This window comes from Halictus rubicundus, chromosome 8 (genome assembly GCF_050948215.1).
Source record: "Halictus rubicundus isolate RS-2024b chromosome 8, iyHalRubi1_principal, whole genome shotgun sequence".
In the NCBI taxonomy this organism is placed as follows: domain Eukaryota; kingdom Metazoa; phylum Arthropoda; class Insecta; order Hymenoptera; family Halictidae; genus Halictus; species Halictus rubicundus.
This window is the reverse complement of record NC_135156.1, coordinates 11,037,607-11,063,299: the sequence shown is the minus strand read 5'-3', so window position 1 is coordinate 11,063,299 and position 25,693 is coordinate 11,037,607. Positions and strand designations below refer to the sequence as shown.

The 25,693-nt window shown below is 39.9% G+C and overlaps 1 protein-coding gene across 3 annotated transcripts in view; it reads right to left on the bottom strand.

Annotated features, from left to right (window-relative positions):
• Positions 1–1,627: 1,627 nt before the first annotated feature.
• Positions 1,628–25,693, bottom strand: part of Axn (protein axin) — a 28,950-nt gene continuing 4,884 nt past the window's right edge. Inside the window, exons 1-8 of one of the 3 annotated variants that reach the window (XM_076792405.1) lie at positions 10,083–10,154; positions 7,666–7,821; positions 6,644–7,448; positions 6,110–6,274; positions 4,850–5,529; positions 4,305–4,612; positions 3,926–4,224; positions 1,628–3,852 (exon numbers count right to left, since the gene is read on the bottom strand). In XM_076792405.1, coding sequence (XP_076648520.1) covers positions 3,726–3,852; positions 3,926–4,224; positions 4,305–4,612; positions 4,850–5,529; positions 6,110–6,274; positions 6,644–7,448; positions 7,666–7,732 — 2,451 coding nt within the window. In that variant the 5' untranslated portion in view covers positions 7,733–7,821; positions 10,083–10,154 and the 3' untranslated portion in view covers positions 1,628–3,725. Of the gene's footprint in view, positions 3,853–3,925; positions 4,225–4,304; positions 4,613–4,849; positions 5,530–6,109; positions 6,275–6,643; positions 7,449–7,665; positions 7,822–10,082; positions 10,155–25,693 lie in introns of those variants that run through there. The other 2 variants (XM_076792404.1, XM_076792407.1) reach the window with 2 other exon arrangements.

Here is a 25,693-nt window from a genome sequence, read left to right as displayed (position 1 = left end):
TTACCGATCTACAAAAAATCTGATCGATCGTCTTTTTACCTGTGAATTTCGACGCGTCTACGAACAATAACGTTGTTAAGGTGATAATAGACTAAATCTTTGATCTATTATTAATCCACGCGTCGATGGTTATCGATATAACAATTGCAGTTATTTATTATGTGTTTAGTCATCACGGGATTAAAACGTTTAGTTAGTCTTTGCTGGTGGAAATAAAAGATAAATTCGCTTGTCATCAGCATGCTTCAAAGCTTCCGAGACGATTACCTCTGTTCGTGCGTGTTTTTAAATATTGCCTTCGTTTTACGAAATCCTCTAAATCGGGATATTACATGCGCATGTGAGATGTAACAAGGGTAAGATAAACGATTTACCTCGTACAGTGAACTCGTTTAAAAACACGATTTTTTATGTTGATTCAATGTTTATCTCGAGCTTTATCTCGGTGATTTCGTTCGAAAAATCGTTATCGTCCGTGCTTCCTTGTCATTTTTGGGATTATGGCAGGCATTTGCTGAGAATTTTTAGCATGTTTGAAAGATCAACACGGTTTTAATAGTATTTAAACAAATATAACAGTTTGAGGGCTACAAAATAGTGTAGGAAGCGTTCTATGTTGAAGTTAGTGATTTCTGAAAAAGCTGAACACTTCGAAAGCATATATAAAAATATATTCAATATAATCAATCGTATTTCTAATTCTTTTAGAAAGGGAGCTAATTGATAAGTGTGCAGAACTTCAGTATAATTTTGTTACTGGCGTATTATCAATTTATATCACGATAAAGTCCTTCGGCGAACTCGGGTTTAAATTCAGAAAACAACAAGGTTTCGTGTCCTACTGACTGATTTTATTTACATAAAATTTCAGGAAAGATGCGAGAGCTGTAAGCTGTTGTAAGTCGCATGGGCATTTCCACGGAATACCGTGGTGGGAGTTAAAGGGAAATCAGAAAAGCTAAAACGTATGTACAATGGAATTTGAATAAATTATTTCGTCAGATTTCCACGTAAATAAGAAAATAACAGCATCCATAAAATCTCGAAAACTGATAATGTTAATCCATTAGAATAAATTTCTTTCTTCAATCTTTGTCACTAATTTTGAAATTATGCATTACCGAATCTATTATAATTTATATTCCAAATGTTAAACATGGTTCTACAGTATTAATTTAATCACTTTGATGATATTTAACGTTTCTAATAATATAATTTATTTTACTTTAGTTCAACGTTCGCCAAGAAATATTTTGAATTTTTTGCCAAACAATGAAAGAAACTAAGAAATTAATAAGTATAAACAGCGCATCTTAGTCTTGAAAGATTAAATGGCAAGTAATAATAACGTGGATACTAGAGATCTTGTACCACTCTTGTTTGAGCTAATGATTGTGTTTAACATAATAAAATTAAATAAGGGGATAGATGACATGAGAAAGGAATAATTGATGTGAATCTTCTCTTCCGTATATTTCAAATTTCCATTATTGTATTCTCCTTCTGGAATCCCAGACAATAATTTATTAACTACCTAGAACGAAACAGTGAACATTCACAAAATGAATCGAACAGTACAGACACAGGTGATTTCCCAAAGTAATAGAGTACAATAGATTTCATATAATCCAGTGAAAATGGCATTATTATTCTCAATACTTTTGATATACAATAATAATCATTATTAATTAATTAGGTACAGGAACACTTTATCATTCGTGGTAATAATTAAAGATAATCAATTACATACAATAAACTGTTATCAGCCACGGTGCATCGCCTCCAGCCTCGGCGTCATTGAATTCATTTTAATGTAGATACTACATTTTTCTTTTCTTTTATTTTTTTTTCTCCGTCTCTCTCTCTCCCTCCCTCTCTCTCTCTCTTTCTCGGTGTCTGTTAAAAATTCAAAAATCAGTTTTAGGAAGCGAGCGCCTACGACTATAAGAATCCAACCATTATGCGAAGGCCATTCGAGAAGATTTCAATCACACGTTCGATTTTTTCTTTTCCGTTTTTTCCCCACTCTTTGTTTCTGTACACGCGTATACGCACATAATCAATTTCGTCGCAAGAATCATTTTTTTGAATTCGAAAAAGTGAAACGGAACGGATAGTATATCGTCGTTGAGAATTCGATACTCAAAGAAGAAAGAACACAGTGTTGTTGAAAATAACGATGCTGATAATGGTTTTCTCTCTTTTTTTTTAGCGTTAACGATGCTAATGATTAAGCTTGCAAAGACTACGATGAAGTTTGGAAAAAAATATATACAAAACGCTCGGTGTATCAAATTTATCCTCTCGATATTAGACCCGCTGGTCTCCAATTTATAAGTATCTCTTAACCTTTTTTTTTTCTTAGGCTTACTTTGATCTTACTGCACTAAAAAGGCACAATTTTTCGCACCTGATAAAACATTGTGTTACGGTCTAGACACTAACGATTCCTTTTTTTATTTATCATTTCCGCCAAGTACTTCGTGTTTTCTCCCCCACCCCATTCCCACCCCTCCCCCCGAAAAATGCCAATTTTTTTCGTTTCTGTTATGTGTCGCGCTTCTATTTCCCATGTATGTGTTGTGTTTAATGCGATGCAGGAGCTTATTTTACAATGTCAAATGGGTGATAATGGTGGTACGACAAAACATGATTTGTATTCTTAATATTTTTTTTTTCACAGTATTTCGAATGGGGGCGATATATTACGTCCATTAAAGCAGAGCGTGTGTGTATTTTTCATAATGCACGTAATATACCATCTTACAAACTAATTTGTAATAATGTTCTTTCCTATGTATATCTAAGGCCTATACAGGCCTTACTAAGGCGATGAACTACGCGGGCCTTTGTACAGTCGTTTGGAAAACTATGGGAAGTCTTTAAGAGGAAGAAATTATTCATTCAATCAATATACAATGTTGATTCCCGGCGTCGACGCGGTCCTGTCCGAATTTGATCGGTGATAACCAAATTTGCGATCACGATGGTACTCCGTTGTTTACACGAATTCTCTGTCTACCGAAAATGAATAAGTTGCTTGCTCGTTGAAAATTCCGGTGAACTCATTTACGTTACTGCAACTTGCCCAGTTCCGTTCAGAACTGATCAAACTAGAATCTCATGTTGGTTTCTTTTTGATTTCTTCTTATTTTTTGTCGCTTGCAAAACCTTCGCCACATCAAAGGAACGCTTCTTCGTAAAAATCATAGATAAAATTATGTACAATACAGCAACACCGTATACCTGTCGTTTTCCTTCTTTTTTTTCGATGATCGGGAAGAAACAATTACGATACAAAATATTATCGAACGTTGAGGGTACCATTTTGATGAGAATTAAAAAATACATTTCGAAGAAGATACAAAGTTCTGTAAAAAATCAAGCATTAATCAAGGATCAACATCCAACAAAAAAATTTTGTCATCCAAACAGGGTTTCGTTTTTCTTCTTCTTTGTGTGTTTTTTTTTTTTTGTTACTTAATAAACATTAATGGTTTTGCTCGGTTAAAAGGTTCTCTTTTTTTGTTTCGTCAATTTTAAAAGCACTTGCGCTCGGTTGACTGAAGCGGAAGAAACCGCTTTAGCAACTTCAATAAACTAACACCGAGTATCGCCTTATTAGGTTTCTTCTTCTAGAATGCTGGTCCTCTTAAATAAAATTAGTTGCGGCACTTTATCGAAGTTAGCACGTTCTTTATTGAGAATATCCTTGTTTCAGTCTATCACTCGAGCGCCTTGACTTGCGCCATAACTTTACCCTCCCATAACGGTAAAATTTCGGAATCGTCGGTTATTTCTTCTTGAATAACTTTCGTATCCAAATCTTCGCACTCAGTTTTAAAGAAATATCTAAAAAGGAATTAGAAGAATCGTCAGCAAACTTTCACGTTGCGGTATTAAAAGAGATATTGCTTGTACTCACCGATAGCTGCCTTTCTTAGGAAGGTATTCTTTAAACTGCTTTAAAGTGACATTATGACCAGGAATTTTAGTCCTATAAGGAAACTGTTCGTCACAGAAACTGAACACAACGGTGGTAAAATCTCCGATATCTTGCTTCGTTTTCCTTAACGTTGATTGGTTTGATTGAACATAAGATTGACTCTGCATTGTAGGCTCATACGATGATTGCTTAGAAATATTAGAATGGCGTTGCTTGCAACTTGAACGTGCCCTATCTTCCTCGATTAATCTTCTCCTTGCTTCTTCTAATTGGGTTGCCTGTTTACAGGAATAAAGAATTTGTATAGTATCTAATAGAACTAATTTTAAATCATTTTTAACTAGGAATTTGCATTTACTGTATGAGGTTGTGGCAATGGTGGCATTCCTGGGTCGGCAACAAAAGGTTGAGCAGGAACTCCCCACGTTTCCCTGTTCGTTCTTTCCAAAGAGCCACTACGAGATCCATACTTCTTCCCATGACGGCTGTGCTTGACGTCTTTCTTGTCACTTTCTTTAAGCCATGACAACAGACGAATATCTTTACTAATCGTCGACGGTGGTGCATCGCTTACAACGCTTACACCACTGTCAGTTAATTCCGTCATAGACTTTTTCGTGGCTGATCTCCTAGTCATGTCCGACCTTCGGAATCTCTGGTCATGACCTGCGCAGAAATTGAATAATGTTAGAACAGCACAATATTATCTTTCACAATTAGACTGCGTTTTAATAGAAAGATTGAAAGAATTTAAGAACGTCTTTGTGTTATTTTAAGCTTACTAAAATTATTAAAGAAAAATGAAAATTTCTATGGGTCCTGTGACTTGCAATTGGTAAAGAAATTTTTTATTTTGCATAAAGATCGGCAGTCTATTTATGATCATACTTGAAATAAGTATACCTTGAAGATAAAGGTCTTGTTTATGGAGGGAATCGGCATAATCAGATGGCACGGATTTAGATTTAGGCAAGTGAGATCCTAATGAACTCATGGAGCCAGCTCCGACAAGATCGCTGCCTTCTTGGAAATCGTGAATATTACCACTATCTGCTGAAAATGTAGAGAACACATCCTTCTCTTTTCTCTGTTTGTACGATCGTGGATAATTGTGCGTAGAACGTCTTCTTTCAGGCGAATGCAGTCGTGGTGACGTGAGTCCGGGCGATCGAGAAGGCGTTAGATCCGACCAAACTCGTGACACATGTTGGTCCAGAATTGCTTGATCGTTATCTTCCTCTATCAACAATTTTTCCCTCAGTGCGTCAGCTAGCGCTTTCGGAGCTCCGCTTGGTATCTCCAAAGCGACGTCCTTGTTCATCGTGTCGCCCTCTTGCAAATGCCAATCAAGCTTTTCCTGAGATTCTCTTACGCGTTTGACATTCTCTAACTTCTCAATAAGCACTTGAGCAAATTCTTCCGGTTTCAATGGATGCATTAGATCACGCGGCACCCGCTGCGTACGGGGGATGATTGTATGATGCGCCATTGGATCACGATTTAAACTAGCTGAATCTTTCATAGCTCTACACTGTCTTATATACTGTTTTTTACTTCGTTGTTTACCCATTGACATTCCATCACTGTAAAGAGGAAACGCAAACAAATTCTTATTAATAATCAGACCACTTCTATGCGATCAAATCGTTTACCCTAATCTAGTATTTTAAACAAACTATGTGCACTGAAATAGAAGTCAAATCTAGAATATAGGTGGATACATATTCAAGCATAAAATTGCTAAGTTTAATATTTATATAACATATAACAATATTTTTAGTACTTCATATAAAAATGCAAATGGGGTAAAGTGAATTTTATTATGTTCACATCGCAATCTTATTTTTTACACAGTTATAGGGGAAAAATTATAACCAGTACAGAACACTTATTCTCCAATGTAATCTCCATTCGTATTACAGCATCTTCCTATCCACGTACCAATGCGTTAATACCAGCATAACAGAGGGATTTAATGTGTAATTTATAATAGTATTTAAATTAGAACTCATAGAATATGCAGACATTTTAAATTATAAAGCTACGAAAGTAAAATATAGCAAAAGTATGGAACATGAATTTATATTCGCGATTATACACTTTAAGCAAATTATAGCAAATAAAACTTCATTCTTTGTATATTACATAAAATAAAAAACTTACACTGATGAATCGGTGAGAGACATATTGTCTGATTCGGTTCGTGCATCACTGCTCAAGCTTTGAAGTTCTGAATCCTGTCTGGATACTGGATTGTATGAGGAATATTGTGCGTGCAGTCTGGGTACGAGCATATGATATGGACTAGCTCCATGTTGCAAGTAAATGCTACGAGCGCCACGCAAAATGTCAAACCAAAAGGAAAAAACAAACAAAAGATTGGAGAACGTTCTGACAGATATAATCGCAAATTTAAAATATAACAGGAAATTAAAACACTCATATAATATACAATATTTTCTATATCACAGTGTGACGAGTTTCAATTATATTAAGAGACTTTCCGATTACTATAAATATATGTGTACGAGACCATTACACACTACAAAAATGTTACAAAAAATCCACACATCAAGCTTAAAAATAATACAAGCTAAATAAAGCGTTTAATGCAAATCTAACTTGAGAGCATTCTAGGTAATGAATGTTTTAAGTGGGGAAAAAACCACATTTGTTAACAAAAAAAAAATGAATTACCCAGCATATGCTTCTGGCTTTGGTCGAAGATCCATCGCCCTAGTTTGTTGAGTAGCCATAAGCATATCTTTGGTCAATCTCAGCTCACCCCTCAATTCCCCAGGCGTTTCACTAGCTGAATGTGAGCTATGTACGGAACTAACAAATTCACTGTCTTCGTGGACAGTGGGCAATAAGCTTGGCCCGCAAGAAACAGACATCTCTCGACTGGATCCTGAACTAGGACATCCACCAGAATCTGGATTCTGGCAGGACTGTACATATTGAAGATACATATCAGACCGAAGAAAGTTTGGATATGTAGTCTCATTAATGAGGCGTTCGACTTCCAACTGTACAGCATCGAACACCTTTTCGTCCGCCCGTCCTTCCTTAACTCGACGATTAGCCTCTTTTCGTACATCTTCTGGTATGGCTAATTGCGATTTAAGGAAGAACTTTCTGTAGATAAGTTTAACCAATTGATTTATCCTTTCAGGATCATCTTGTTCCTTGAGACCCTCACACGCAAACCAAAAGTTAAGGGGATTTGCGTGTGGTCTACCTTCTTGATCCAGATATTTTCTGAACAATTCCAAGCCCACTGGATCCTGCAGCAGGGAGTGCAAGTTCCTGGCCCACCGCAAACAAGCAGGCGGTGAATCACTTTCCATAGTTGTCGTACTACAGCAACCTTCCGGTTCAAATCCCAAAGGTGCCGAAGCATCGCAACCTGAAGCTGTTGGAGTTGCAAGAGAAGAGCGCCTAGGGGTCAGAGTTGGACTCTGTGGACGGAACCTGCTGACGTAGTTTCCCGTTTCCTCTCCTACAATCAAAATATAAGATAATATTATCTTGGTGTTGCTACTGTCTGCCTTACACAAAGTTAACCTATATGTTGTGACATCCATGACAGTAACAGGAAAATATAATGGAAGGAATTCACAGAAATTATTTATGTATGTACACATATTTCTTTGTAGTAAAAATAATACATTACTACGATATGAATGGAGTATATTTTAAAATATGTAAATACTTACCAGGCACTGGTGGCCGTGGAGAGTTTTCATTGAAGCAACGTGCTTCGTTCTGTCGAGATCCACTCATCCTATCTATTATGGCCTTCGCGTATTATTTTACGTTCTATATTTAATTTAGGCCCACGACGCCTCTTAGGGGACATGGTTAATCCAAACCTAAAATGAGAATAAAATATTTTTGCATAAATATCTTTCCTTTTATAAGTAGAAACTACAAATAAATCATTAACATAAAAATTACATATACATCAAGTTATAAAGCGTATTATAACAAAACTAGTATGTTAAAATACAACTCTATTGCCCTTGTCTATAAAATAAAAAAATAATACAGCAAAGAATTTTTTATTTTAATCTAAATTATACAGATTTGTAGTATTTCTAACTTCATATATCGTTCTCTCCATAGTATTGTGCTATGAAGGAACTATATTTTGAATTCAGGGGTCTCGAACAACAGACCGAAGCTACGGATGCTGGATCGATCGAGCCCTGTGGTGAGTCATATACCAATTAGGCACCTAAGGCTTTTCCTATCCTGAAGAACTTTAAGGGCGGAGCCTGACAGAGAAACCGTAGGGTAGAGCTCCTGGCAGTCTGCGCATTGAAAGATGCCTCTCTATATATCCCTATTGGTCCGCGCAGAGCATTTGTGTGGTATTGATCGACAAAAATTATAACGCAATCTATTGAACACTACAGTCAGCCCCGAACAGGGCTTGGTTCTAGAATAAAACTCACTGCAGAGTAAAATTTTATTTTGACAGGATGGCTAGATATTAATAGATCCATAGGGTAAGGTATCCTATACAAAGAAAAGGGCTATTATATTCCCGAAGGTTCAGCCCATTGTTATGACGGGCTATAGAAATATGATTTCATAAGGATCCTAACATTTGTGAGTTATATTCTGTTTTAGTTAGAAGCAAATCATAACGTTACTGCATAAGCATTTAACTTCAGCATTACATTAACAATGCATTTAGCTGCATAATTTAGCATCAAAATGATTGGAGCACATTAATATTGTATGAAAATGTTAATAGAACATATCTCTGTAAGTATTATAGCAATTTACTTATTGAATCTGAATCCAATTGTTTTAAGTTATTGCTTTAAATTTTGACTACAAAGATACAAATTCTCAAGCTTAGAATTGGTTTACTAATAGAGGAACAAATAAATCTACATAGACAAGTATTTATGTAGGTGAAATGTATGCAACACTTTCAAGCTAAAAGAGTACATATCTACATTAAAGAGAAAATAAAGAATTCAATAGGAAAAACTGAAATGCACATAACACAGATATACACCGACATCAATATCTTAATGTATAAGTAGGTTTACGGTATATAAAAGCTTTAGACAACCATAGAAATCTGATCTCTACCTGCTCGAGAAAGAGAGAAAGAAAATATGAAATGAAAAGCTGTCATAATGAATCATCTCACTTGAGTGCACATTTCCCTGTGTTACGGGATGAAAAGGAATATACATACCATTTTGCTAAGAGTTTCCTATACCTGACCTTGAAATCTATTTAGCCCAGCAAAATCTGTTATGATCTTTACAACTTTATGGACCTCAATCACTGGCAGCTTTTAACTTCCATTGTTATAGAACAGAATGAACATGCGATACCACTGTCTACGCGTCTCCAGGCAAACTGAGCGAAGGCTGCGTCCTGACCAGGACCGACGCCACATTGGTACAGCAAGGGTGGAGTAGGGATACAATGTCTGATCTTGTCAGATTGTGAAGCGTTGGATTCAGATACCTCTATTTTACAAACAATTACTGGTAGCTATGATGAAATACAATAACCACATGTCTTCCCGATAAATATGGGAAATATATACAGCTTTTAGTATTTACATCTTCATTCCATTAATTTATTCTGAGGAGAATAAATTTATAATAACAACATAGTCACAATATTATGACTTGATTTTTAAATGACATCATACTTATATTTGCCTTATAGTGACTGCTAGTAATATTTTAATTGTGACAATAGCATTTTCATATCTATATAATAATATAGCAAACGTAAGAAAAAAATTATTTTAATAAGATATCTAAATGAATTTAGAATTGTTAAAAAATTATCATATTCAACACAGTTTCAAAGAGACTTCTTTAAGTAATGAATAAATATTAATAAAAATAGATAGTTTAAATTTATTTTTGAAATATAAAATACTTTTTAATAAAAAGCTTTATATGTGATGAATAAACATTTTTGCACAGAACTGTCCGAAGTTTAAATCTTTTTGTTTGAAAAGGGCATGGTAACCTATTTCTTTTTCTTTATAAATACGTTGATCCTGACAAAAATCTTATTATGTAGAGAAAAATTCCATTCATAATTTAATTAATTAACATACGATAAGTTAGTGCAAGCTTATACATACAAAAAGGAAAAGTCGTGCAATTATAACCACCTGTAACAGCACGCACAAGTTTGCAAGAAAAGCCGTTACGACTTTATTTACATTTTTTGTTCCGTCTTTGCTAATAGATGGCACTAGGTACGCCGTTTCGATCCTGAGGGTAATCCTACGTACACATTATGAATTTTTAATTTTCACCATAAAAATGTTATTCTCTCTGTGAAACCGTGTCTGACAAATTACAAAATTTATTAATCAATCAATAAAAAATAATAAAAAAATATTTTTATAAAATTTATTGAAATTTAAAAACATTATAAAGAAGGTGCAAATATGACTGAACATGTTTCCTTTTATTAATATTCTATTTATTGGCAAACAATTTTTTTTTTTAAGATTTTTTGTATTATATTTCAACAGCGAGTGAAAATAGCGATTTGTTAGTGATTTACTAATTGTTACGATTTTATTAAACTACATTAACTTTTTTTGACTCGCGTAAAATGTAATTATTTCAAATAATCATTTCAGGATATCATGAAGGCAGTGAAAGGAATTAATATTGTCATTAAAGTAATGATTGCAGGATTTTGAAATCGTTCAAATTGAAGAGAGAATTTATTGTCAATATGACGGAATCTGATGAACTTGGGACCTATTCTACCCCTTAAAGCAGCTGCACTTCAACCTTAATCATTACCCGAGCGTTTCCGATAGGGATCCGAGGGTGATCCGCCATTCAACGTAGCATACTTCATTAGAATTTTCAATTTTAATAACGACGAAAGTGCGAGAATAATCATTTCAACGGGCACCTTGCACGGTTCTCTAATGTCTTCTTCATTTTCTACTTGCTTAATGATGTCCGTCGTTATAATTATTCGAAGCACGGTACCGTGAGATATAATTATATGTCGAAAGAAATGCGTCGCGTCAAGAACTATTAAGGACTGTTGCACATAACACGACGACGAATTTTATATGCGGCGAAACCCTTCGTTCAATTTCAATTTCGGATAACGACTCGAAACGTCTCGTGAGTAAATGAGATCTCATATTTTTTGAATGTCCTCCTCTGATTTCTCAATACCTCATAAGCGTTCGAGCTATTGTACCATCATCTGAATAGAGTTGAACATTTCAGTAACGTTCACTCAAGATTATCCTCCCCTATTACATTTGGTACTTGAGACTTATACCTTAATTACGCATTCCGTCTGGTATAATGAAATGGAAATTTTTTACAAATAAATCGTAGTATAACGGGAGGAAAGAAAAAATATATTGTTATTCTGCATAAAGATCCTCAGTCTAGTAAAATATATTGCGGCAGAATTGACCAAAGCTCGTGACATTTCGTGAATCATAATCGAATTCCTAGAAGGTGAAAGTATCCTAACCCCGGAGTGTAGAAAAGCCATCTGGACAGGATACGTACAAAATTCATCTCCGAGCGACACGCTATATTCCCCTTTCGCTTGGTCGGTAAATGCTAGGATCGGCGTTACCCCGCATACCAAGCTGTTTGATATCGACGAGCGAAATACTCAGAATCCATACAAGGAGGTCCCACGATATTGAAATTTTCCCGACCGTGCAGAAATGTATCAAACCGTACGGAATTTAAATCTCGCGTCCCACTAGAGCATTACCTTCAGTCGTCCGAGAACATTTTTCGGTTTTCTCACAAATATGGAAATACAATATTAAAACGCACGACACCGTGACATACACGGCGTATGGGCATCCCCGTATATTACTAGAAACGCTTCGCTCAGGACAGGAAAGAAATAATCTGTTCGAATAAATTTTATCAATCGACGGACCGCATTAAATTCCGCATTAATCAAGCTATTGATCACAAATTCCTTCAATTACGAGTAATCGAAATTGGATACACTCGTATGAAATCCGTATGTGTTGCGCGCGGTGCTCTTCTGCGTATTTTACCGAGACGCATAAGTGCTTCAAACTTTTAACTTCTATCTACCGGGTGTCTCGAACCGCCAGAACCAGACTTCGTTGAACTGAAAGAACGAACGGTCTCGTCGTCTCGGTTCGAGGACGAAATTGCTCGGATAAGAAAGTAATTCGGTGGATCGGTGAGCTTCTAAAAAGATCGGTTTTTATCGGCGAAACCGAGAGGGGACGAGCCGCGAAGGCGACGAAAAGGTCACGAAGAAAAAGGTGGCTCGCCATTGTGCGCATTCCACGGAATGCATTAACATTTTCTGAAGGCAGGCGATATTTTTCTGGCGGCGGAAAAAGCGATCGAAGAAATGACAAGTATTTCGGAGTCACCAGTTAGATGACGAGGCGAGGGAAGGGCCCCAGCTTTCAAAGAGCGTGCTTCGCCGAGCGAGGCGTTCCGAAAACCTGTAATTACGGACCCGACGTACATCAAGCGGTGCCGCCAGCCGCCAGCCGCCAGCCGGCGAGGTCTGTGTCTTCCATCTCCCTTTTTGCCTTCTCCTCTCCTTCATCGCCTTCCTCGTCCTCCTTCTTGCCTTTACCTGTACCGTCCCGTTCGTGGCTTTCTTTCCACTCGGCCTCTCTCTCTCTTTCTAGCGCGCGCCACCGAGCGCACGGTTTGCTTCGCGTTCGCTCCTCTCTGTTTTCTTTTCTCTTTTGTCTCTCTTTCGTTCTTTCTGTCCACTTTGAGCGGCCTCCCGCTTCGACTCCAACAGCGGTCCACCTTATTTGACCCTTCCCTCCCTCCCTTCCACGGTCCGCGTCCAAAGGGCTCTCCGATTCCTCTTTTATTTTACCCTCTTACTTTACTTACTTACTCACTCTCGGTTTCTTTCTATTTCTTCCCCGTTTCTTCGACGTCTCCTTCTTTTTACCTCCTCCTACCGTTTCTCTCGCTCTCGCTCTCTCTCTCTTTTTCGCATCTTAGATTGCCGTGTCGGCAATCGCGGCTTGCTACTCGGAATTGCCCGAAAAACAGAGTACGAGGAACAGAGAAAGGAGGCGCAGAGGAGCCGCGATATCTTTCGTTTCTTCATCGCCGTTCCTCTATCATCTTCTTTCTCGCTGGTATCGTACAGTAAGTTGCCGAGCATTTACAAACTAAACAGGGACAGAGGAACTAGGGTGCTAACTCTACCCAATCTCCTGTAGGGAGCTTTATCTACTGGTACCGTAGAGTTTACATCATCATCTACTAGATTGTTTACAATTGCAAGCGTTCGAACGCCGAGGATACTTTTCTCTGTTTATTTGAAGCTGGCAGTTCAGGTTCGAGCCTGCACCTCAGCCAGAGAACATCACGAAGTAGTAATAAGGACTTCTCTTGTCTAACTTTTAAATAATATATTAATGCAGTTGTGTAAGTGCTCGGCAACTTGCGATCTCTGTGATATACCAGTGGATCGCTGGCGCTGTTTGAAATTTGTAGAGTTCTCTGTACCCTCATTGTTCTGCCGTATCTTCGGCGAGATTGTTCCTGCTCCGTCGGTAACGGTAACGGGATAAACCCTGGCTGTTGATCAATTTCTTGAATTGCTTTCTTTTTTTCCGACTAGAGCTTGAAGCAGTTCAGAGACGCGTATTCAGAGGGGGTTCGTGTACGATGTACACCCGGTTAATTGTGATCACTCGTCAGAGGAGGCAGCCTAAGAGAACTCTAGGTACGGCACTGGGCAATCCGAAGCTCCTCAAACGAGAAAAGCACACATGGCGCCCATTCAGCTAACCCTTTCAGCTTTCTCTCTTCCCTCCTGGTACCTGTAAGTTTCCTACCAACCCACCCAGTCATCCTCCTCATGCGTCACCTCCTTTTTCCTTCTTCCACCTTCGGGGTCGCTCGCGCCGCTTCGGTAAAATCTCTTTTACGCGCCCAACCGAGGAACTCTGTCTCAAACACGACGACTCCTATGCTTTTCTTACGGCGACCATTTAAATTTCCACATGGCTTTGCACAGTATAATTCGAATTTTTTATCTTTCTCGACTTTCCGTTCGTTCCTCTTACCTAGACCTTCCTCTATTTCTCTCTTTCTCTCTCTCTCTCTCTCTCTCTCTCTTTCTCGCTAACGTAGCAGACAGTTACAAAACTTTTCGTTAACACGACCGCAGAGATTTCTGCTCTCCGTTTCGGGAAATTTTAGGGAAAAGTCTTCCCGGAACACTCCGGTCGAATAAACGGAGTCTTCGAACGGGTAGATCGATGATTTTTCTGCTCCTGGAAGAACAAGTTGCAGATTTTTTCAGTTCAAATATTTTTCAAATAATAAAATATTCGTTTTCCGAGCGTCGATTATATTAGGAAAAATATATAGGAATAATTGTGTTTAACAGATTCGCTACTAACATTGTCTCCGCTGCTTATGTTGTTAAAATGTTTTATTAAATACAACGAGAAAGTCATGGAATATCTGTGATTATTAATCCGGGTCTATTTTGACCCAGTGTATCTTTAAATGAATAGCAGGGACTGTGGACGTCATATATCCGTGACGCTGGTCGTAAACGCGTTAACGACTATTGTATCAGATTGTTTTAATAAGTTCAGCGGAGTTAGTTTCGTATCCCTGGTGTAATAAAATTACCAAATTCGTCGAACGAAGAGAAACACTGTAACTTATTGCTTTACGCCCCAAAATCATTAGCAGGATTTTTTGTTATAGATAACAAGTGCGGTACACGGCATGGCGAGCGGAGTGACTGCGTTGCCACTCTAAACCCTTGCGCCGATTCGTTAACTTTTTGCCTCGTGAGTTAAAGGAAACCTGAAATTAATTTGGGAGGTCGTCATTACGACTAAATAAAACTTCCTTCTGAAGCCCCGCCACGTTCTGGGATCTCTGATGTTTTACGTCAGCGTGTATTTTAAATAGGATTGTGAATCAATTATCTTCAAAGTAACTGTCGCCAAGATACTCGCGTTTCATATCAATTTTCATGAAAGGCGAACGAAAAAACGTAGAAGAATATTCTGCACTGTACTCGATCCAACGAGACCAGTCTAGATAAACAATACACCGGCGTGCCGCCTTTGCTAACTGTCTGTCGCACTCGAGTGGCTACTGTGTGCATTGCTTTACCTGCACCGACACGACTAGCTGGACAAAGTACAGGTTTATCAAATTTATACTTGACAAACGAATGAATCAACCACGTAGGAATGTACACTGGAAAGAAAATCCAATCGAGGAGGTACAATTTTTGAACGATGTCTGCCATCTGTTAAGTCTACGCGTTCGTGGCTAATTATAAAAACAGAGCCGAAAATATCGGTACGTCAGGACCACTCGGTAATCAGCACGCGACAAGGAGAGAACTTTCCTTATCAACCGGTATCGGACACTAGAGATTCTCGACAATGACGCGAGTAGACCATTGATCTACCCTTTCTGGTCTCGGGGTACTTACTCCCCTTAAAATAAGGGCTAAAAAATCCGGGAGCGTGTAGGCTTCAGATCGTTTGGCCAAGCCCCGGGGCAGACTATGCAATATTAATAACGTTTCCCAAAGGGTATTTTCTTTCAAAGGCGCCGAGGGAGAGTTTTATCGATATCGAGCGTCCATTACGACAACGAAGATTATCAATTAAATAATAAGGGGGAGCGTTATCGGGTCGAAACGGAAATGATCCCGATCAGGCCATAAACACCGGCTTCTAAAGTCTTTTGAAGTACCGACAAGGATTTGTTGGTGAAAGACCGAGCGGAAACGGTCAAAGGCGTGTCACCGTTATCGCCAGATGACTTTATGTAGTGGTATTATGCCTCGCGAGCTGCGAATCTTTCAAAGAAACTTCTAAGGGACCGCTCTCGCTCGGCCGGCAGCTACACCGACCGTCGGTCGACGACCGTCACGACCGCCGCGACCGCCGCGACCGTCGACCGCCGGCTCTCTCGACCATCGACTTAGGAGAATGTTCACTGACGTGTCAAGATTCCTCGTCGCCCCGCCTTTCTCTCCTCAATCCCGATTGACCTTCATTCGTCTCGCCAGATTATGCGTACACCTACATTTATTCAATCCCATTTTTATCCGAATCCCAAACAAAGAATCTCAATTTTTATAAAACGCAAAATCAACATTACGGAAATGTTTACTAACAGAATTTCGAAGTAGAGCGATTGTTCCAGTACTCAGCCATTTAACACTAGAATTACTAAAATAATTTTATAGCTTCAGTAACTGTACAAGAAAAAATTAGGGACCATTTTCGCTGGTTCGGTAGTTCCCGTTTTACGACTGGTAGTCAGCTATCTCAGGTAGTTTTATTATTAATACACTATTTTCTAAATGTTTTAGAAGGTTGGGACACGAGGTTACAGTATTACCGGACTTTTGCGCAAAATGGTCATTAATTTCTTTTTTAAGTAATTTTAGTGTCACGAGAATAATACAACAGTAGTTTCAATTTTTTTTTCAAATGTTTTCACCGTTTGAAATTTTAATAAACGCATAAAATCCGCAGTCTACTGTGCCCATTCAAATGTATAACTTGTTACTAGCTCTTTGTCGTTCATTTATCAGCAATTTGTTTTCAGGAATGCCGAGTATCGGGTAAGGGCTAAAATTAGGCACATTTACCCTATTAGTAATTTCAAATTTAAATTTAAACACGGGCGCCGGTAGCACGCCAGTCAAAACAATAATGGCCTCTATATTTCAGCAGTTCAGACATTGAGAATAAAACAAATTCGTACAATATGTTTCATTTACGGTTAAAAACGTAAACAATAGTAGAAACGTACAAGTGAATTTTTCGTCACGTTTATACCTTGATCGTTCAACGATACGACGGGCCCTCTTCGTTGACCGAACTTCATATTCACGCTTTGTTTAAGAATGTAGTTTACATGCCTCCAAGGCGCAGATATGTTTACGAGCAGCTTTTATAAGTTCACGGATATCACGTACAGTTATCCTGTATGTAAAATTGATTGCCAGTCTCGCCGCTACATCTCTTCATTCACGCATTCGAGCATATTGTTTTCCCGAGCAACATTCGTTACGAGATTACGTTCAAATCGACAGAAACAGGCTCCGGAATTCCGTTCGTTGCAAACGACATCTGGGTAGCGGGAAGAATAGAGATCACAATAGCAGTTCACACGCGGAAGGCTTCCATCAATCGCACAGGAACTATAGTTTTTAGGTGGTCGCAATGCCCGCAGGAAGTCTCGGGAATCAGCTTTTCCAGATAAAAACATCCGAGTTGTCGAGCGGCCTGCATGCTTCCGCTGGTTCGCCTCAATGCGTTTCTGTTTTCCTCGTCGTTTTGTTTGCGGTCACGCATTTCATCAGTCGGGTGAAACAGTACACGGAACATCTCCTCGGCATCATTTGCCATGCTGGATTTGTGGAGTGATAATCTCGTCAGCGCGGTAGTAAACCCTCTTCGAAGATGAAATAATAATTAATTATCCTCAAAGAGCTGATCCGACGATGCCCAATACCAGTTCATGGCAGTCCTGTGTGGGAGTTTCGATCAATCTCGTCGGTTTTCGATTGCACGAGTTGTCGGGAGGAAAACAAAAGATGTTCAAGTTGTAAAAAGGATTCGTTCGAACTCTGGATACATTTCCAAAATATTTTCATTCAACCACTTTCGTTGCGTCGACAATTCGCAGCCATATCACAGTCCACATTGCTAACTATCCTCTATGTCTAGCGTCTGTCGATTAGGTGTACCCTCATTTGGCTCCTGGAAGAGTTTGACATCCGCTTGTACTAAAAGGGTACACATCGGTTGAAGATAACTCCAATAGAATCAAATTGTCTGCTCGAATTGGTGTGTGGCTTTCGGACGATTTGTTTGGAGTCCTCGGCGACCGAAGAAAACCGTCAGCAAATCGAACGCGGTTAGGCGATTAGAAATATTTGTTCCAGACAGAATTGCCACTTTATTCGGCGAAATTTTTCCGCCGGTGTATACCGAAACACACGAAACGAATAGAAAAAACAAGGGCTGAAGGAACGGCTCCGGTTGAATGTGAATACGACAAAGGATGCCGAGGAAGACCTGTGCCCCATACAACGTACACGGTAAGACTGAAACTACACAGTGACCGTACAGCCAAGGGAGAGCGGGTATTATCTCTCTCCCTCGCTTTTTCCTCCTCGCTCTTGCACCGTCCTTCTTCTTCTTCTTCTTCTTTTCTTCTTGCTCTGCCACACCTCCCTTACGGCCACAACTGCTTCTCTCTCTCCTTCTTTCTCCCTTCCCTTTCCGCTCCTTGGCCATGGTGGACGGCGGGACAAAAAAGTGGTAGGGTCCAGGTATAAGGGCAAATTCTGAGCTATATATACCTATCCATACTTTAAAACTCTTACGGAAACAGCCGAGAATTTTCATAAATTTGAAGAAGCAGTTTACCTTTGCGGCGGGAATAAACAATTTCGCTAAAAACAAAAAATATCGCCGAACCAGCAGGCGACATGGAAATACATCCTCGGAACCGTGACGTTTTAAACGGATTTTTAGGCGTCCAAACCTTCACGGTTGGTGGCGTTACGTTCCTTCGTGTACAGCCAGCCTTCAACATTTAGCCGACCCAGCAACCTCAAAAATTCCTGCAGAATACTATGTTGGATTTTCATATCGAGCTTCCTCTATGCCATTACAGTTCGTTAGCGGATTTCATGCGTTTATATTACACAATTCAGCCGGACATTTAACAAAATTTTAGCGACATCGTTGCTACATTTGTGAGCGTAATATAATCATTAACAGTCTAAACGTGCTTGCAGTTGTTTTTGCTTTCGTTTAACGGATCGATATAACAGCCTCTATCGCTCGCCGTGCAAAAACTAAATTGAGTGTTCGCCTAAACGCCTAAACTGCTGCGTTAAGGAAGATTAAAGAATAAGGGTAACATCTGTCTGTCATCAGCCCTTGTCCGATCCAGACGATCTCTTTAATTCCATGTTCAATGAAACCCGATTGAAGTCGTTGCCAAACGACCGTTTGCCTTCAGGTAAATTACAAGCTAGCGCACTGATTTGTCCAACCCAGCCATTCCGGGCCACAAAGTCGTGGCGTTTCGCTTCGGAGAAAAAAAAAAAGAAAAACAGAGAACAACAATTACATGTCTTTTACGACACCGTGGCTCCATTATATCGGCGTGCACAAAGTTCCCGTAAAAAATGCATATTGCGAATGGAGATGCCCTTTTTCTTTTTTACAAACAGCACGCACGGAAACATCAATTTTTCCTAGTTCGTTGTCCAGCAGCGATGTTCGGAGCTCGTAAAAAGGAATGATCACCAGTCGGACGCGTGTCCGGAGCCCACTAATCCCATTAGCCGGCGTTGAACGCGAGTTTTGGTTCGCGGACGGACGAGAAGTCGATGGAAATTAAATTATTATGATAATAATGAAACAAAAAACGCACGGGAGGCCGCGGAACGGAACAGGAAATTATGAAAAGGGGGGAAGGAAAGTGGCGAGGAACGGGTCCGTCGAGCGGCTAGAGAAGGACAAGTTGCGAAAAGACCGTTTGCGAGCAAAAGTGAGAAACTATATAGCGATGCATCGGTGCCACTTGCGCCAGACGTGCACCGGAGAGAGATGCGGCTACGCAAAAAGGGAAAAACGAGCGGGAGAGAGAAGGAGAACGAGAGAGAGAGAGAGAAAGAGAGAGAGAGAGAGAGAGAGAGATAGAGAGCGGGACAGACGTCGGCCGTGGAAGAGGGGGAAGAAGAGGGAGAATTACGATGAGAGGGTATAAGAGAAGGAGAATCTCCGTTTGATCTTGCCGCCGCACGCGATCCCACACACATGTATGCATGTTTCTCTGGCCTCTCAATATGGATTCGCATGAATGCACTAACACATCGCGTCAGTTAAAATCTCTCCTCTCTCTCACCTTCGGCTCTCTCGTCAGTCCTGTGGTTCGATCGGCGGCGTGCACGCCGGGCACTCTGTTGCTCTTGGATGTGTATAATAAACACCGTGCGAGCCAACTCAGCCGAGTCGCCTATAATTTCTCGCGGAAAATTATATGTTAATGCGCCCTTAATGGCGTCGTTCGTTAACGGGATCGTTGTACAAGCCCGAGGGATAGAACCGTGGCCGGAGAGCCGCGATTCGATTCGCTCGAGCATGCCGCGAGTCGTCAATTCAACCAGACCCCGGTCATAGTTTCTTGTATTGCCTTTTCTTATCGAATACGCTCTCTCTTTCTCGCTCTCCTGCCGTGCCTACGCGCGAAAGCGCGGGCGCGCTCTACTCGCAAACGAACAAAAAAATATATTCTTGGAAAATATCCCTAAGGCTGATATTTTATTTAATGCGCCCGCGCGAACGTTTAAAACCACGCTCGAGCATAATTCGCGGCCTCTTTGCGTGGCGGTCCGGCCTGCTTCGAAATCATTTTGTTGCCTTCCCCCACTCTTCTCTCTTTTTGTTTCACTATAAAACGGGCTGAATATTTCAATAACCGTTCCTTCTGGAAGTCGGTTATTTCTTTCTTTTTTTCTTTTTCAGAAGCAACACCCTTTGGGTTTCGACTTCTTCGGCGACCGGCCGGCACCGACAAAGAAACTGTTACCGTTCGGTCAGTTTTTCTAAGGTCCAGTAATTACTGTAATTTGTAAGCGGAGCGCAAGTCCCCGAGGAAACTTACTTCCGTGTGCCAAGGGACATGTTGGGACTGTACAATCTCCACTCATTATCGATGTCGGGTATAATAACACCCGGGAAATGTTAATCACCGATCTGCGGTTTGCGCCTCGCATTAGTGTCAATGGGGGTTTCCGAGTTTCCAAGTCGAACAGAAATTAGTTGACTGTGTTAAATCTTCCAGCGAGTTCTAGGTAAAATAAATCCTCCTTAAAATTTATTGCTAGCTTGTAAACGCACGCGTTACGAGTTAGTAGGGCAATTGCTCCAGTAGTTGGCCGTTTGAGGCCAGTAGTCAATCATCTTAACGGTTGTTATTATTGATATACTAGTTTCTAAATTTTTTATATGACGATACCAAGCTCATTAAAGTGTACAGAAGTCTGTTAGTAGGTATCTCTTATTTTTAAGCAATTTTTTTCAGGAAGACTGATTCCTTGGTAGAGGCCGACATTTATTTATTATTATTATTACTATTTATTTCAACACTGGCCAATAACAACGAAAAGACATTACACAATTTTAAGAATAAATTAAGAATAAATTAAACTTGCCCATCTCATTTCTGTTCCTTACGATCGAATTATAATAATGAAGATAAAATAAGAAAATAATAAAGATCCGCAGTATAATTATTATGCATACCTACTTATTATTATACATAACTTGCTTTTTATCTGCGCAATGCACAATTGAAAATGTAAGTATACATATTACCAATGAAAAATTTCGTAGCATTTGTCCTTGCCCCAAAAACGCAGTTAAACACTACATGTAACATATGTCCATTGTATATTCTCTTTTTGTGCCACATCCTTTTGTTTCAAAGCTTGTTTGTACTACTTGCAAATATTTCATAGTTGTTTCAAGACGTTTCCTAAAGTGTTTAAAAGGACATCTGCCTTGCTTCTTCTTGCAAAGAGCAAGTTAACTGATGGTATGCTTAACGCTCCGACGGCGGGGTCTGTATCGACCCAAAGTATCGAGATCATCATTTGGTAAAAAACATTGGGAAGACTGTGTCTATAAGAAGTACATTGAAAAATATGCTTTAAAAAATTGATAAACGGAGCCGTGAATAAGCATAATCAATAGCTGCAAGAACGATCGGTCATCTGGGGGTCAAAGCAACAAAAGAACGGAAAATATAACGGGCTTTGTTTCACAAGGAAAATGATCCTTTGATCGTTAAAAAAGCAACATCTCGAACCGTAAAATTGCCTCTTCTACTTAGAATTCACTGTGATCCGTGGCAAACAGTTCACGAACAAAGAAATACGAACAATATATGCGTTCCTTTGAACATTTCTGTCTCACGATCGACATTACCTTCGGTTTCGCATGTTACGGTACGATTCCATCAAAATCCGCGTTCAGCATCCAGGATCCGCGTTATCCTAACCGGCGCGTTTTCCAGCGTTCTAGGATGCGCGATCGAAGAAGGTGCACGCACGAAGCCAGAAGGTTAATCGAACCCTGTCCGCACGAAAAATCAGTTACCGTGATTGGAATCGGCGATTATGCAAAACGTTTGCGCGCCGGTATCGTTCCCGGTAAGAGGATAAAGACGATACGCGGCGGCAACGGCAGAGGTTCCCGAAGGTAATACTCATGACTGTTTGATCGGCCTCTTCGGACAGAGAGAATTTCCCGTGGGTCCACGGCAGCGGAACAAAGTCCTCAAAGAATGAAGATCGCCCAGCTAAAAACGTGGCAAGAGAAGTGGCGCCTTTGACCCTCATTGTCTGCGCTCTTTGCCCGTCGCATGCACGGCCTAATGGACTCTGTTTATCTTTTTCGCTTTCTTCTCTTCCCCCTTCGTCTCATTCGCGACAATACAGACATACTCCCCCTCTGTTCAACCCCTCCCCAACCCCTTCCTTACGCGCGTAACTAGACTTAACTGCACCCGGTTCCTTTTTACCTTGATCATGACGACGATTTTCGCCTTCGACTTCTCTTTTGCCCCCAGGGGGAACGTCTTTGACGACCTCGTACGCCGCGGCGTTTATGTCTGCTCTAATTTGTCGGGATATATTTTTTTCTGAACGTTGGGGTCTCGTTTATTCATCTGTTAGACCTAATAGAAATGTTTAATAATTTGACAGAGTTAAACAAAATGGAAACTTAGACGTTATAGTTGTTAGAGGGGAGCGGTTCGTCGATTTTCATCGTCAAGATTTTTTTATAATATTTCTTTAAACATTTTTGGATGTTGACAGCAATGTATAGATACTCGGTATTTCTATGAATGTTCCTATTGTTTCAAATAGCAAATATTCATTTTCATCACAAATGCGAAAAAATTTACAGGCTAACACTAATAACACTATGTTCGAGCATAAATTGTACCCAGTGTTGAAGATACAGAAGTTCAACAACCTCCTAATGGATGATCGGAGAAAACTCGTTTAATCACATGTTAGCTACCGGGGATCCATTAGCGAATTTCTTAATGATTGTGTTACTTTTAAGAGAGACTCAACAATTTTTTTTTTTTTTTGCTGAACATCAACTCCAGGGACGATCGAGCCATGTTATTCGAGACAGCTTGTAGGCTCACGAATTGCAATCGTAGAAGAATTGACTAGGAAGTCCGGCATTGTTAATCTTTAATTTTTAAAGGACTATTAACACCTTCGGGCCGGAGGCATCCTTTTGGTTCCCTCGGTAGATTCAAAATGGTAATAAAAATGTCAAGCATGACGGCATCAAAGCCGCCGCGCGTCGAGGCCAAGCTTCGGCGCTGAAGACATCAAAACAAGCGCCGCGACATCAATCGATGCCGGTTCTTAAAGCTTAATTTACGACTTTCCTTATCTAGAGGCTCGGCCCGAACTGTCAAAGTCGTCCCCGAAGGTGTTACATGCCAAAGGTGTCGTGCACTAATACTGAATTTTCGCCGTGTGCGAGATGTTTCCATCATTCTGTCCAACTCCTGCTCGTGTACACAAACAAACAACATAAAATCCATTCGACTGTACAACAAAAGGCACAGCGCGGAAGGCAAACAACTAGTATTTCCACAACTTTCTAGTTGGAAGTGAGAATTAAAGACAAGAACTCAAAAACAAAGATTGCTGAGAGGCCCATGAGGGTTGCATGAAGAGTTGTCGCTAACCAACTCCATTAAATAATATAAAATTAATTTTTATATTTCTGCAAAAACATAGCAGAATAGGATTGAAGACGAGAGGGTTGCGACTATGCAATTTCGTCTTTAGACAACAATGATTTCCGCAACCAGTAAAACACATTAACAAATAATATAAAATGAATTCATATACTTTTGTACCAGAAGGAATAGAATGGAAGACAAAGGATGCTTTCGGGTCAAACGGTTGCAGGAGGGTGGAAGGGTGGCGGCTAGACAAATTTTGTCTCGAAACAACAATTAATTCTGCAACCAAGAAAGATAGAATAGCATACATGAAAAGACAATATCAAATTAATTCATATATTCCTGCAACAAAAGGAACAGAATGGAAGGCAAGGGTCGCTTTTGGGTCAAACGGTTGCACGAGGGGTTTTGCAGAGTGAAATCCAGCTCGGTGTCTGGGATGCAGTCGACGAATCCGACGTGTCTGTTCCTTAAAAATGTTCCAGTTCATCGACGCCTCGCATTATACGTATAATTGCATGTAGATGTATTCCGTTTTGGAGTATCCGAGGCGTGTACCGATACACGGCGGTGATACCGGGTGGCCTCTCAGTCACACGAGACAGACTGACACACAAATTGAGCCGTGCGACGCAACGACACCGGGGAAACTGAATGACAAAAGGGTGGTGATGGAGAATGGTGGTGTTGGTGGCGGTGGCGGTGGTAGAACGGGAACAGAAGAATGGTGGGGAGCAAACAGTGAGAACAGTGCTACAGACAATAGAGACAATTATTGCACACAGACACGAAGATGATGGATCAAACGCGGTACCATTTCGGCGCCCCCTTTATCTTCTTTCACTTATCTTTTCTCTGCTTACCCCACCCCTCCCCCCCACCCCCTCACAACTGCACGCACGCAACCGTCCGCCCCCGCGAACCATTCTTTTTTCTTATCATAACATTTTCCGCGTTTACTTCATCGTTTTACCCTGTTTAAGCGTCTGATAGAGGTATGCGAGACACGATTCAACACGTGCACCGCACACCAAGCCACCCGTTTCGAGGAAATTACTACGCAAACACGGTGCTTTCGTAGTATGAACCTATCATTTCGCGAAATAACGTATCTCTTTCGCGGATACCTGGAAAGTTTAGTGTACAAAAAGTAGAGTAGATGACGGGGCTCAAGCCGCGTGTACGCTGCGCCATGCATCAACCACCGGTTTCCGAACTGACTGAACTGATTGAACCGACTTTTACCTTGTAACTACATAGCAACAATTGAAATGTATGATCAATGTTCTATCGTTGTATTCTGTTCGAGCTTACCGTGTTACTCGCGTTCTTACGTTCATTTAGTTTTTCTGCTTCTTTTAACTCACTGTCACGGTTTCATATTATGCACCGACTTCAACTAAATTCTCATTTTTGCTAGAGATGCCTTCAAATAAAAAAAAAAAAAAAAGAAAAATTCAAGATGTTACTAATTTAACTGTAGCATATCTCGACCGAATACCACAGAAGTAGTAAAGTTATCAATATTCAATTTTATATAAACAGAGTGACGTACAATGTAGACAAATAAAGCAAGAAATAGATTACGAGTATTTAGAAACGTTGAACTGAGGAAATTAGTGCCCTGGTCGGTGAGTATGGCTTTCGGTGCTCCGAAGCGACAGATTAAATTCAATATGAATGCGTCAGCAATGTCTGAGGCGGCTGTGTTTTTGAGAGGAATGGCGAGAAAGTATTTGGTGAGGAGATCTTGAATGGTAAGAATATATTTCGAAACGTTAATGTGCCATTTTCAACCGTTTAAAATCATCAAAGAGAGAAGTTTTTACGCGACTTCTATGTCTTGTAATTGATACAGACAATTTTCGCATCATAGCGATAACAATGTCAACATTTATACCAGATATTCGCGGAAACGTGTTTCAAA